The 14538-nt window shown below is 38.6% G+C and overlaps 1 protein-coding gene across 1 annotated transcript in view; it reads left to right on the forward strand.

Annotated features, from left to right (window-relative positions):
* LOC132383142 (ATP-binding cassette sub-family C member 9-like) overlaps window positions 1–14538 on the forward strand; it is a 113774-nt gene that overhangs the window by 33851 nt on the left and 65385 nt on the right. The window contains exons 11-12 of the mRNA XM_059954028.1: window positions 7044–7084; window positions 8901–9011. Coding sequence (XP_059810011.1) covers window positions 7044–7084; window positions 8901–9011 — 152 coding nt within the window. The remainder of the gene's footprint in view (window positions 1–7043; window positions 7085–8900; window positions 9012–14538) is intronic.

Consider the following 14538-nt stretch of genomic DNA (forward strand, 5'->3'; position numbering starts at 1 on the left):
AGCAAAAATTAATGGGAAGGTAGAGGATTGGGAAGTTTTATGAAGGTAAATATGGAATACGAAAGTAAGCTAACCAGTAATATTAAAGAGGATATCAGAAGTTTCTTCAGACACATCAAGTGTATAAAAGAGGTGAGAGTGGATATCAGACCACTGGAAAACAATGTTGGAGAGATGGTAAGGGGGACAAGCAAATGGCGGATGATCTGAATTAGCGGTATGGTGGAAGTTCAGAGTGTTGGGGGCATGAAGTGTGTGAAGTTACCATAACTAGAGGGAAGGTTGTTAAGAAACTGAAAGGTCTGAAGGTAGAAAAGTCACTTGGACCAGATGGTGTACACCCCAGAGTTCTGAAGGAGGTGGCTGAAGAAATCATGGAGGCATTAGTAATGATCTTTCAAAAATCACTAGATTCTGGAATGGTTCCAGAAGACTGGAAAATTGCAAATGTCATTCCACTCTTCAAGAAGGAAGAAGGAAGAGAGGCAGAAGAAAAGAAGCTATAGGCCAGTTAGTCTGACCTCTGAGGTTGGGAAAGTGTTGGAGTCGACTATTAAGGTTGAGGTCTCAGGATACTTGGAGGCATATGGTAAAATCAGCATTGCTTCCTCAAGGGAAAATCTTGCCTGACAAATCAGTTGGAATTCTTTGAAGAAACAATGAGCAGGATAGACAAAGGAGAATTTGTTGATGTTGTATACTTGGATTTTCAGAAGGCCTTTGACAAGGTGCCACACATCAGGCTGCTTAACAAGCTAAGAGCCCATGGCATTACAGGAAAGATTCTAGCATAGATAAAGCAGCAGCTGATTGACAGGAGGCAAAGAGTGGAAATGAAGGGAGCCTTTTCCAGTTGGCTACCGGTGACTAGTGGTATTCCACAAGGGTCTATGTTGGGACCGATTCTTTTTATGTTATATGTCAATGATTTGGATGATGGAATTGATGGCTTTGTTGCAAAATTTGTAGGTGATACGAGGATAGGTGGGGGGCAAGTAGGTTTGAGGAAGTAGAGAGGCTACAGAAGGACTTTGACAGATTAATAGAATGGGCAAAGAAATGGCAGATGGGAAATGTATGGTCATGCACTTTGGTAGAAAAAATGAAATGGTTGACATTATCTAAATGGAGAGAAAATACAAAAAACTGGGTGCAAAGGGACTTGGGAGTCTTTGTACAGGATTTCCTGAAGATTAACTTTCAGGCTGAGTCTGCTGTGGTGAGGAAGGCAAATACAATGTTGGCATTCAATTCAAGAGGACTAGAATATAAAAGCAAGGATGTAATATTGATACTTTATAAAGCACTGGTGAGGGCTCACTTGGACTATTGTGTGCTAGGCTTGGGGCCCTTATATCTTAGAAAGGATACGCTGAAACTGGAGAGGGTTCAAAATAGATCCCCAAAAATGATCCTAGGATTGAATGGCTTGTCATATGAAGAGCATTTGATGGCTCTGGGCTTATGTTCACTAGAATACAGAAGAATGTGGGCTGACCTCATTGAAACCTATCGAATGGTGAAAGGCCTTGATAGAGTGGATGTGGAGATGATGTTTCCTATGGTGGGAGAGTCTCAAACCAGAGGACACAGCCTCAGAGTAGAGGGGCATCCTTTTAGAAATGAGATGAGGAGGAATTTTTTTATTCACAAGTGGTGAATCTGTGGAATTCTTTGCCACCAGCAGCTGTGGAGGTCGAGTCTTTATGTATATTTAAGGCAGAGGTTGATAGATTCTTGATTGGTCAGGGCATGATGGGATATGGGGTGAAGGTAGAAGATTGAGGCTGAGAGGAAATTTGGATCAGCCATGATGAAATGGGAGAGCAGACACAATGGGCCAAATGGCCTAATTCTGCTCCTACATATATCTTATGGACTTAATTATAACACTGAGGAATTTTAAGTTGCTGACCCTCACCACCTTTGATCCCCCGATGAGTACCAGCTCATGGGCCTCCGGTATCATTCTCCTGAAATCATTTTCCGAAAGGTTGTTGTTGTGACACCACTCAGCCAGATTTCCATTCTCCCTCCTACATGCTGATTCATCATGACATTCGATTCGGCCAACGACAGAGGTGTCATCAGCTAAACCTAATTATGGCATCAGAGCTGTGGTTATCCTCACAATCATAAGTATAAGGTGTGTAGAGTAGGAGTGCCAAGCGCACAGTCTTGTGATGCACCTGTGCTGATGAAGATTGTGGTGGAGATATTGTTGCCAATCTGAACTGACTGGGTTCTTCAAGTGAGAAACCGAGGATCCAGTTGCACAAGGAGGTAATGAGGCTTATTAATTAGTTTTGAGGGGATGATAGTGTCAGTTCGTTTTTTTGAGATTCTTACACACTTGATACAAATGCAATACGCCAACTTCTGTAGATAGCCATGATTCTTTATTTAAGGAAGTACAAGCTTTTTGGAGCATAACTTAACAAACTTCGTGGTGCTTGTGGAGCCCTGTCAAGCAATGCCGTCTGAAGAAGGGAACAGTCCTCCCTTTTTATAGGGTTTTACACCACAGTCAGTAGACAATAGACAGTAGGTGCAGGAGTAGGCCATTCGGCCCTTCTAGCCAGCACCGCCATTCACTGTGATCATGGCTGATCGTACACAATCAGTACCCCGTTCCTGCCCTCTCCCCATATCCTTGGACCCCGCTATCTATAAGAGCTCTTATCTAACGCTCTCTTGAATGCATCCAGAGACTTGGCATCCACTGCCTTCTGGGGCAGAGCATTCCACATATCCACCACTCTCTGCGTGAAAAAGTTTTTCCGCATCTCTGTTCTAAACGGCCTACCCCTTATTCTTAAACTGTGGTCTCTATGCAAGATACAATTTTTAGCTACCCCCACAGTCACATGCCCAGCAACAGTGATAGTACGAGACAAAGAGTACTTAAGCACCTAAAACGGAAGCAAAGGTCATCCACTCAAGAACACTGTGTGTGGTTAGTATCTAAATTCTTGCATGTCATCAGGACAAATTATCCTTTAACATCTCAATAGTACTTGACGAAGATCACTTAATCACCTAAAAGCATCTAATTTCCTGCAAGTCAACAGGTCAAATTACCATGTAACATCTCAATAGTATTGAATGCCAGATGTAGTCAGTGAAGAGCATCCTGAGGTATGCATCTTCACAGTCCAGATGTTCCAGTGTTGAGTGACAAGCCAACGAAGTGGCATCTGCTGTTGATCTGTTCGTGACAGTAGACGAATTGGGGTGGATCCAAGTCACTTCTCAAGCAGGAGTTGATAGGTTCCATCACTAACCCCTCAAAGCACTTCATCACAGTGGATGTGAGTTACTGGATAATAGTCATTGAGGCAAGTTGCCGTGCTCTTTTTAGGTATAATTGAAGCCCGTTTGAAGCAGGTAGGCACTTCACACTACTGAAGTAAGAGGTTCAAATGATCGGTGAACGCTCCAGCCAGTTGATCAGTACAGATCTATGGTACTCGGCCAGGTACCACATCTGGGCCGGATGCTTTCCATGGGTTCATCTGCCTGAAGGATGCTCTCATGTCAGCCTCAGAGACTGAAATCTTTGAGTCCATGTTTGGACGGTCAAAGTGAGCGTAGAAGGCATTGAGCTCATCTGGGAGTGAAGCCTTGTTTTCATCTGTGTCGCTTGCTTTCACTTTGCAGGAGGGATAACATTCAAGCCCTGCCTCAGCTGCCGAGCATCCTTCATGGTTCAGAATTGCCACTTAGCACGTGAACTGGCTTTCCAGAGATTGTAACTGGACCTTTTGTATTTTACTTGGTCACCAGACCTGAATGCCACTGATCTGGACCTCAGCACATTGTGGATCTCAAGGTTCAACCAGGCCTTCTGGTTTGGGAAGACTCTGAGTGACACTCGTCTACATCTGTTTTTATAAAGTCCGTGACAACTCTGGTATACTCGCTCAGATCTTCTGAGTCCTTGAACGTAGCCCAGTCCACCGGCTCAGTGAAATCCTGTAGTTGCTCCTTTGCCTCCCACAACCACCTCTTTGTTATCCTCATCTCTGGAGCTTTGAACCTTTGCCTCTGCCTGCATGCGGTCAGGAGGAGCACAGATTTGCCAAAATGCAGTCTAAACATGGAAAGGTGGGCATTCTTAATCATAGTATGGCAGTGGTTGAATCTGTTGGGACCCCTGGTGTTGGCGGTGATAGGTTGATGAGAATTGGGCAGATATTTCTTCCAACAAGCCTGCGTGAAGTCCCCGACAAGGATAGGCTGCTTCTTGGTTGTTGATGCCGGCACTCAATGCTTCGAGTGCCTGCTTAACATTGGCCTTTGGCATGATGTAAATTGCATTCAGGATCACGGAGGAGAATTCTCTTGGTAAGTAGAATGGTCGCCACTTAATCATTAGATGTTCCATGTCGGGGGAGCAAGGGTATGGCAGGTAAAAGGGGTTACAAATTTTATTGGTTATTCTAAAATCTGTATGTTTTATTTTATATTCTTTCCCTTTACAATGAGATGCCTTTGAATCAAAGGCACCATAACACAAAAGACAAGAATTCAATTTAGTTCTGATAAGTAGCTTGTGGGGATTATTGTTTCAGTGCTTTCTAGTGGTTGGCTGATTGGTTTGTAGATTTTCGGGCTACATTTTGTCTGTGGTTGAACCTGTTTATCTGCATTGATTTTTAAAATGCTTAAATAATTGTTTTAGTGTAAAAGCATTGAATTGTCTGGTTTTATTTTTATCTAGTAATGGTGGGTAGTTGAAAAGATGGGAAATAAATAAGGCAACATGTTGAAGCTGTGAAATATAGGTTGGAGCTGTTGCAGATAATTGCAAACAAAAGAATGTTAGAAATGCCCAGCAGATGTGGCAGCAGTTGTCAAATAAGGAAAAGGAAGGACATTTTACAGATAGGTAACGGTACAACAGAATTGGTTAATGTTGATACAGAGAAAGCGAGTTACCTGATAGTGTTCAATGCAAATTTGTGTCCTGAAGCCTGCAAGGTGACCAGATGGAAGATAGGATGCTGTTCCTCAACCTTACATTGTGATTCATTGGAGTAATGTATAAGATAACAGACAGGTCAGGCTGGATTAGTGAATAAAAGTCACCGGCAACTGGAAGCATCCAGCCCTTCTGAGTTTGTTTCTCTGTCACAGAGGAGACCATGTTGTGGGCATTGAATGTAATAAATTAGATCGGAAGAGGTGCAAGTGAATTGCTGTTTCACTTGAAAAAACTTGCTGTTTCCTGAACGATGGAAAGTGATGTAATAAAAGCTGATTCCTTCACCATAGCTCTACTCAGCTGTTTTAATTCTGGCCTATCTAGCTGTAAACCATATCACCAACAGTGGTTCCTCTTCCAGATCATAGTTCAAAGTTCAAAAGTTATATTTATTATCAAAGTGTTACCTCCTGTGTCCTTCAAAGATATGTCTTCAGCCACTTTCCTCTCATCCCAATGCTGTCTCTCTGTAACATTGTCCTGAAACATTTCCACATGTACGCTCCAACCTGTAGTCCTACTTGGCTACTCTTGAACCATTCCACTATCACTAAATTTTCAGATCTGACATACAGCATTGAATGAACAGAAATTTTCTCACATATTGGAGAGATTAAAGCCTTTGATGTCAATCTTTGTCATAAACTTTGTTCTTTAACGAAAAGTTAGCATCCTAGCCACTGACTAGATCCTTCTCCTTAATACTTGTCTGAAACTAAGATAGCCTTGGTGTCATACTTGGTGTTTATTTGGCCTTTTGAGCTCAGATCATTCATTGCTGCAACTTTTAGCAATACTTTACTGAGCTCTAGGCTTGACTATTTCAATGCATTCTGGCTAGCTATTTCATTCATTCTATTCTCCATTACTCAGGTCATTCAAAACTTTGCTATCTGGACCTTTAATTGCTTTTTCTTATCCCCTTGCAGTTTTGTAATCCTTTGAATTGGAGGTCCTAAAAATTTGGTTTATTGATTAATTCACCATTGGTGACTGCCTTGAGCTGAAGACACTGAACTTTAAAGTTTATGTAGAAATACTTTGCCCCCTTTAAGATGCCCCACAAAACCTAACTCTGCCTCAACTTTAGGCTGTGCTGTCTAATATTTCCCTGTAAGGCTTGTTGTAAGTTTTTGTTTAATAACTCCACTTTGGAAATTTCGCTATGTTAAATGTATAGTTACATGAGGCAAATTGTAACTGGAAGACGTGAATTTAAAATAATTACTGAGTGAGGAGAAAATTGTTTGAGTTGCCTTTATTTTAAAGACAAAAGCATAAGTTCTTTTCAGAAAATGTAATAAATACTTGAATTAGAGCATGTTACAGGACTGGTGAGTGCTCTGAGTAAACCAAATTAATTTGGGGTTTCATTAGCAAAACACAAATATATTGGTGAAAAGCCCATCTGACTGCCATATGATTCCATGATGATTCTTAGAGTCAGCTTCAGCAAAGGTAAAATTGAATCAAGACAATTACCCTAGAAACACATTAAAGAAACTAGATAATGAACAGTTTGTTTTGAAAAAGCTTAAAGAAATTAGACTCTCATTGTCCTATTAAAAATTACAAAAGGGATTAAAATTTACAACACTCATCCATTGTACAAGAGATTTACACAATGAATGCATAGAACCTGAAATACGGTATATTCTGGAATGAGCAGAAGGAAAGCATAGGATTAGGTGGCAAAGTAAGAAAATTGCAGTATTTGTTAGTTTTCAACATAATCGACAGAGGATATTTTGGTAAAATACTGTTTTCATACAACTAAATGTCTTAAAATATAACTTCATAGTATTAGAAAAGCTTCTTTCTGAGACTTTAATTGAAACTATTGTAATATCTACTTGTTTAGTTGCCAGATACTTTTTAATTTCTGCTAATAACTTATTCCAAAGCTTGAGCAGTGTGAATACTGATGTTTAACACTGTATAATTGAAGTTATTAAAGCTCTTGTTGCAGTTTTCTTTTGTAACTCTGTCCTTTATAAAGCTTTCTGTTGTCTCTACTACTTTGGATAATTTATTTTATTACAAATTGTCTTTGCAGTATTCCTCACCCAAGTGACACCTGTTTTAGCAACAGTAGTGGTAGGTAGATGTATATCATTCACCATTTTGATTTAATCTTTTTGTCTGTCTTAACTGAGATAACAAAATAATACAAAAATCTAAACTGCAATAGTTTATAGGCCTGCTATAATTTGCAATGATAGTTCACTCTGGAGAGTGAAGCTATGTTTATTTATATCATTCCCTACTCTTCCCTCAAACCACTTAGAATTGCTGAAGTTAATTATATTGTGTGGTCATCAGGAGATGGCAATGCATATATTTTGTAAACAAAATATTTTGACGGCAAGTCTAACTGTATTTTACAAAAGTTGCCATGATCCTGACTTGATACTGAATTGCATTCTTCCCTTTCCGGGCAATTGCTCATAACCTGAAAGTAAGTCAGCTAAGAACAAAAACAGTGTGTGGGAGAGGATCACAGAACACCTATGATGAGTGAGCAAGCAGTTGTGAGATGAGTGGCTGCCAGAGATGCTACTGTCCCATCTCAACTTGGCTTGACACCATCCCCCAGTTGTTACCCTTGGGGGGGGGGTGTATAATAGAAATGGAAATACAGAAATGCAGCAGCTAGCAAACCCTACCCCATCCATCTTGCTGGTGTCCATAAACCAGACATTTGTAACAGATGTGCTGAAAATATGTGGCATATTAATCAAGATCTGACAGAGAAAAGCTGAGTTAATAGATAAATTGTTGAGTTTATCAGAAACTAAATTGAGATTTGAGTTCTGATGAAGGCTGTATATCAAATATTAAATTTTCATTTATCTCTCAGGTGCTGGCTAACTTGGTAAACTTTTATCTATTTTTATTAATGTGAAGATTGGAAATGTTCACATTTCTGATCTACATTGCAAAGTAATATAAATATACAAATTTGGTTGACAAATTCAAAAAGTTTTGCCTTTTTTCCCCACTGTTGCTTAACAAGAGCATTCAATTATGTCAAGAGCATTTTATTTCAAAGTCCAAAATTTTTAGTGATTAAAATCTCACGGTATTGTGGGCATTAATTTGAAAATCTGAGTTAAAGGTTACATTCCTTTCCATTCAGTTAATGTCTGGAATTAACAAAAATTTTACTGCTACACTTTCGGTTGTCATCTGTCAGTTTGATTATATGTCTAAGCAGCAAGTTTTGCAAAGAGTAAAAAAAAACTGTGGTATGACCTGAAAAAATCCAGTCATAGCTTGAGCGGGTCTTCAGTTATAATGTGCCTTTTGGTCCCATTTGAAGTGCATTACCATCTGTCATTACCTTTTGAACTTTATGATATTTTTAACAATTGGGATGTAGTGGCATGCCAATGTTATGAAAGAACTATTATTGTTTTGCTATAGTTAATTTTAGCTCAGTCTTCAATAAATACAATGATAAATTTAGTTTGGTCATAGTTTCATTAGCTGTATCATTTATCTCTGCTCATGGTGTGTGCATAGAAATTTAATTCAGGCAGTTTCTACTTTAATAGCAAAAAGTCCCTGTTGTAATATTTTTAAAAAGGTCAAATTTAATTAGCTTCAATGCAAATCTTAAAAATGTTATGTATTCTCCAAAAGTCTAACTTTTTGCATTTTAAAATGTTAATATTTTAAAACTTCTTGTATTTCAAAATTAGTTGGATTTATTTATGTATATATTTTGAGCTGCACAAATTGCTATCACTTTTTTTCAAATGCAGTTTGTAGATATGTCAAAAGATATATGCAGCACAAAATATATACATAAGTAAATCCAACTAACCTGTAAGCTGACTCATGTTGTAAGCAATGCAGGGGACCTTTGTTATTATTGATTATTATTTTTTTCTTTCCCTTCTGTGTTTAGACTTTCAGTATCTACTCTAGTTTCAGTGGATCGCCATTGACTGCCAACGTGGCTTTTTCAGCACTAGCACTTTTTGATAAATTTAATTCTCCACTCATTTTGTTTCCTATGGTAAGTTCAATACTACTTTGTTAAGTACATATAACACAAGACTTTAGAGAGATGAGAATGAAATAATTTGTGATTTGGTCTACTGTGTGGAGTGCTTGTTGAGTCAAATAAAGTATCATTAAGTTTCCAAGAGCTTTTTAAAACTGTAGGGGATCTGTATCCCCAGCCAGTAATAATAAATATTTACATCGGTGCGTGAAGAATCATTTACAGTGGAGTGGGTCAATACTTTGTCCATTGTCAGATTGGATCATTCAAGTATGAAGGAAACATTAAAATTGCCCCTTCATGCACGAAAGAGGAAAAGGCCATTCACATCGTTGACATGAGAGACTGCAAATGCTGGAAATCTGCAGCAACACACACGAAATGCTGGAGGAACTCAGTAGGTCAGGCAGCATCTATGGAGGGAAGTGAACAGTTGACATTTTGTGCTTGGATTCTTCATCGTGTCCTGACAAATGGTCTTGGACTGAAACGTCAACTGTTCATTTCCCTCTACAGGTGGTCCCTGACCTGTTGAGTTCCCCCAGCATTTTGTTGAATGTTCACTCACATCACTGAGCTCTTAGATCATGATCGGTCATGACTCATTTTAATTTATCTTATATTTATTCCTTCTTCCAAATTGGCATCCATAAGAAAAATCAATACTTGCTTTGAAAATTTAAATTGATAAAAGAAACATTTTTTTTGGAATTTCTGACTTCCACTGCTCATTGTTTAATTTCATCCTCAAATAGGATGACTTGATACTAATTGTGGAAACCATAGAAAGGGTGCAGAGGAGATTTACAAGGATGTTGCCTGGATTGGGGAGCATGCCTTATGAGAATAGGCTGAGTGAACTTGGCCTTTTCTCCCTGGAGCAACAGAGGATGAGAGATGACTTCATAGAAGTGTATAAGATGATGAAAGGCATTGATTGTATGGATAGCCAGAGGCTTTTCTCCCCCAGGGCGGAAATGGCTAACACAAGGGGGCATAGTTTTAAGGCACTTGGAAGTGGGTACAAGGGGGATGTCAGAAGTAAGTTTTTCACATAGAGAGGGGTGGGTGTGTGGAATGCACTGTCAGCGAAGGTGGTAGAGACGGATACAATAGGGTCTTTTAATAGCTTCTTAGGCAGGTACATGGAGATTAGAAAAATAGAGGGCTATGCAGTAGGGAAATTCTAGACAGCTTCTAGAGTAGGTTACATGGTTGGCATAACTTTGTGGGCCAAAGAGCCTGTAATGTGCTGTAGATTTTGTATGTTCTATGTTCTAATTATTATGTTTCTATACTCTTAAAGATTTCTTCAATGAATTTTTTTCTGTTTGTACTGTACTTTATTAAATAGCCTGGTGAGTTTAAACATCTCTCAACCTTTCAAGGTTGGGATAACAGAAGACAACTTCATTTCAGTTGCTATTATATTTTAACCTCTATGCCATTCTAGTGAATCTGTTATTTACCCTTTATCTGAGAAAAAGTAAAATTCTGTGTTTGCTTTAAATGAAAACAAAGTACTGGAAATGGTCAGCAGATTTCCAGGTTCTATAGAAAAACAAGCAAAGATCAGATATTTTATCAGAACGAAGACAAGTTTATGGTGTAACTATCAATTTGAGTTTGTTTACTCTATTACATTGGTATATAATGCAATAAAAAGATAGATTTGATCTAAAGAGAGATAATAAAAAGTAAAAATAAAAATACACATCAGTATTTCTAAATCTGTAAGTTACTGCATATAAGCTATATCGCAGGCATAAAGTTGGGGAGAGCTCAGGAAAATTCTAATCTCTTTGGAAGTGTTAATAAGCAAATTGTTGGAGCTGTTGACTGACATTTCCTGGGCTGTGACTCCCTGGCTTTGGAAAAAGTGCCATTGGAATGAAAAACTCTGAACATAATTTCTTTGTCAAAAATGAAGCAAGATAGAAAGCAGGAAACTACAAACAATTATCTTAATGTATCTCACTGGAAGAATATTAGAAGTTATTATTATTAAACACATTATTGCATAGCATGCAGAAAATTTCAAGATAATGTGGGCAAAATTAACATGGTCATGTGAAATGGTAATTATTTTGACTGATTTATTGGAGCTTTTAAAAAAATAACAACACAGTGGAGGTCAGATTTCCAGAAATTATTTAATAGGATGGCAGTTCAGAGGTTATTGTGGCTCAGGTCGTAGGATGTAACAGTGGCCTGGTACAGAGTAGGCATCAGTGGTGAAAATCAAGAATAAAGTGCAGATGCTGGAAATCTGAAATTAAAACAGAAAATATCAGGAAAAATCAGCAGATTAGGGATGAGAGTCATGATATATTGTGGGATCGCACAGTAGTCATGACCAGCTCCTTAAAAACATCTCTCGGCTTTTACTCCAGTTGTATTAAGTTGATGTGCTTTAATCCATTAGCCCCTCAATTAAACTCCTCTCATCCATCTTTCACCCATAAACCCTGATCATTAAATCCCATCCCTTTTCCATATAAACCCCATTTCATAAATGCTTTCCAAATCCACAAGCCTTGTATGTCAGATGTGACTTGCATGTGAAGACTGAGACAGCTGTTCACAAGTCCTTGGGATTGAAGAGGGCAAGGCAAAGGAGGAAATTGGCTATGACTACCTTCTCAAATGAGATTGTGACATCTATCCAAATCTTAATGCCTCACTGTACTTAGTGACTACAACAAAAATGTGACTAATTTTGTTGTTTCTTTTGCACAAATCCGATTCATCATCTTCAAAGCCTCAGTTGTTAAATAATGGCACTGGGTCACCTTGTCACCAATAATAAAATAGCTTAATATAAGAGAAGAACATCCAGTAAGAATGCATCTCTAGTTATAACATGGGATTCAATAGGCAAAGAGTGTTGGCATTGCACAAAGTCATGTCAGAGGCAGTTTTCTAGGAAACTGTGTCATAAGGATTGCCTGCATCATCCATTCTGCCTGGAAAAATAAAATGAACATGTGTAAATAATGAGAGATTGCAGGGCTCTGCCAATCAGAGAGAATTGAGTTTCCTAATTCATGACTTGGAAAAAAAAATTATGACATGGCTACGTCAAGTGATTGAGAACGTTAACAGAATGTAAGTGTTCACTGCTAGGAGAACTGAATGTAAAAATAAGGAGGTTATGCCTCAGATATATAGGATGCTGATGAAACCAATTCTGGTATTCTGTGTATAGTACTGATCTTCTAAACTAACAAAGGATAAAAGTGTATTGGAAACAGCTCAAAAGAATTTTACATGACTAATTCCTAGGGTTGGTTACCTTTTGAGAGAAGTTTGGATAGGTTAGGTTTGCATTTGTCAGTATTTAGGAGTAAGAGAGGACTTGGTTGACTCATGTTGAGGGTGAATGCACAGAGTGTGTTTCCTCTGATGAGTGAATCTAGAACTAAGAGTCACTGTTTAGAAGAAAAGGGTTACTTATTTAAAACAGACGAATTAAAACATTTTCACACACATTTTTAAGGCAGAGATAGGTTGATGTTTGATAAGTGCGGTAAAAGGTTATGGAGATTATCTGGGATGCCTTGAGATCAGCCATAATCTCACTGAATGGCAAAGCAAGCTTGAGGGGCAGAGTGGTCTTCTCCAGCTCCTGATTAATATATTCTTACATGCATATGAACACAAAAACCTCCTTCTATAAAATTAGAACAATCTAATGGTCCAGGAATATGGCAATCTACAATCCACGTGTTACCCATCTCATTACGTATCTCTGTCTGACTTCTCATTAATAAGGTTGTGTAAGAATCTCTTCAATACATTTCACCCTAAAGTAGTTGAAATGTTGTTGTTCCTTTACTAAGGCAACTTTCTCCGATGGTCCTCCGGACTGTTTTGTCATCCTTTCTCATTCTCTACTTTATGGACCTCCTGTATATTTTAGATTGTTTTACATTGTCTCTTGACTTATAATTTTGTCTAATTCTAACAGACACAAAGTGATAATTGTTCAGGCATGTACATTCCATTTGTTTTCTGAGCTCCTAAACTCAATGTTTCTCCTTGTGAGTGTTGATCGTTGTGCTCCCAGCCTTTCATGCTGTCCCCGGATTTGAAAATCCTGTTTGCAAGACTAATGTTCCTTCTGTTGTTATCTAGTGAGGAAGTGTCACATCAGCAGTCTTTTTTCCATGTTGGGCAGGTCAAAGTTAAAGTAGAATTCTGTGGTCATATGCACAAATACATGTGTGCACTGGTGCAAGGAAAAAATTACTTGCAGCAGCTTCACAGGTATGTTGCAGAATTCATAAGAAAAACATTATGCACAATGTTTACAAGAAAACAGGATTAGGACAGGAAAAACATTTTATTGCAGAGGTTAAAGCAGTCATAGTTTTGCTAAACTATGGTGATTAGGGTTTTGCCAGTTAATTCAAGTCAAGTAGCTATTCTTGAACCTGGTGGTGTGGGACTTCAGGCTTCAGTACCTCCTGCTGGGAGAAGAGGGCATGGTCTTGGTGGTGGGGATCTTTGATGATAGGTGTTGCATTCTTGCATCAGGCTGTGCTGTTTGAGAGCTGTTGGGGCTTCATTCATCTAAGCTAGTATTTCATCACACTCCTGATTGATGTCTTCTGGAGTGTCAGAGGGTGAGTCACTCAGCGCAGGAAACCTGTTCTCAGATGTACTCACACTGTGTCTTTCATGTAGCTAACGCAGTTTCTGATCAATAATGATCCCTGAGGAGATAGTGAGGAACTCAATGATGATAAAGCCATTTAATGTCAAGACCAGAGGATAAGATCTTTTATGGGCTGGATATAACAATCATATAGCATCTTTGTGATTTTACTCTGCATTTTGTGAGCTGGGCGTAATAGGACAATTTTCCACATTTTTGGATAGAGACAGTGTTTTAACTGTACTGGAACAGTGTGGGTAGAAGTACAGTCAGTTTTGCTGTGCAGGTCTTCAGTTTTAAAATGGGGCCAATCATTAGAGCAGGTGAAAAGTTTGGTATCTTGTGCTCTCAACTTCCTAAATAAAGCCTTTTCTAAGACACAGACGAAAGAGATGTAGGAGCAGAACTAGGTCATTCAGTTTGCTGCACTATTCCATCATGGCTGATTCATTATTCCTCTCAACTCAATTTTCCTCTTTTCTCCCTGTAAGATTTGATGCTGTTACTAATCAAGAGACCATCAACCTCGGCTTTAAGTATACCCAATAATTTGGTCTCCATAGCTGTTGGTGGCTAAGAGTTCAAAAAGTTTAAAATTCAAATTTCACAGATTCATCACCCTCTGGCCAAAGAAATTCCTCGTCACCCCTGTTCTAAAGAGATGTCCTTGTATTCTGCGCCCTCTGGTCCTAAACTTCCCCAATATAAAAGGAAGAATTATGGAGTTTAATGGAATATTGTCTTATTTGCCTGGATGAGTGGTGGTCAAGCAGGCTGTTTGATAAGTAAACCCAAGAGTCAACATGCAATGTGTATGCTGCATAGCAGTGGCTTTCCGAGGTCTAAAAACAATTCTAAAACTATGACCTTTGCAACTTA

This window comes from Hypanus sabinus, chromosome 1 (assembly GCF_030144855.1).
Source record: "Hypanus sabinus isolate sHypSab1 chromosome 1, sHypSab1.hap1, whole genome shotgun sequence".
In the NCBI taxonomy this organism is placed as follows: domain Eukaryota; kingdom Metazoa; phylum Chordata; class Chondrichthyes; order Myliobatiformes; family Dasyatidae; genus Hypanus; species Hypanus sabinus.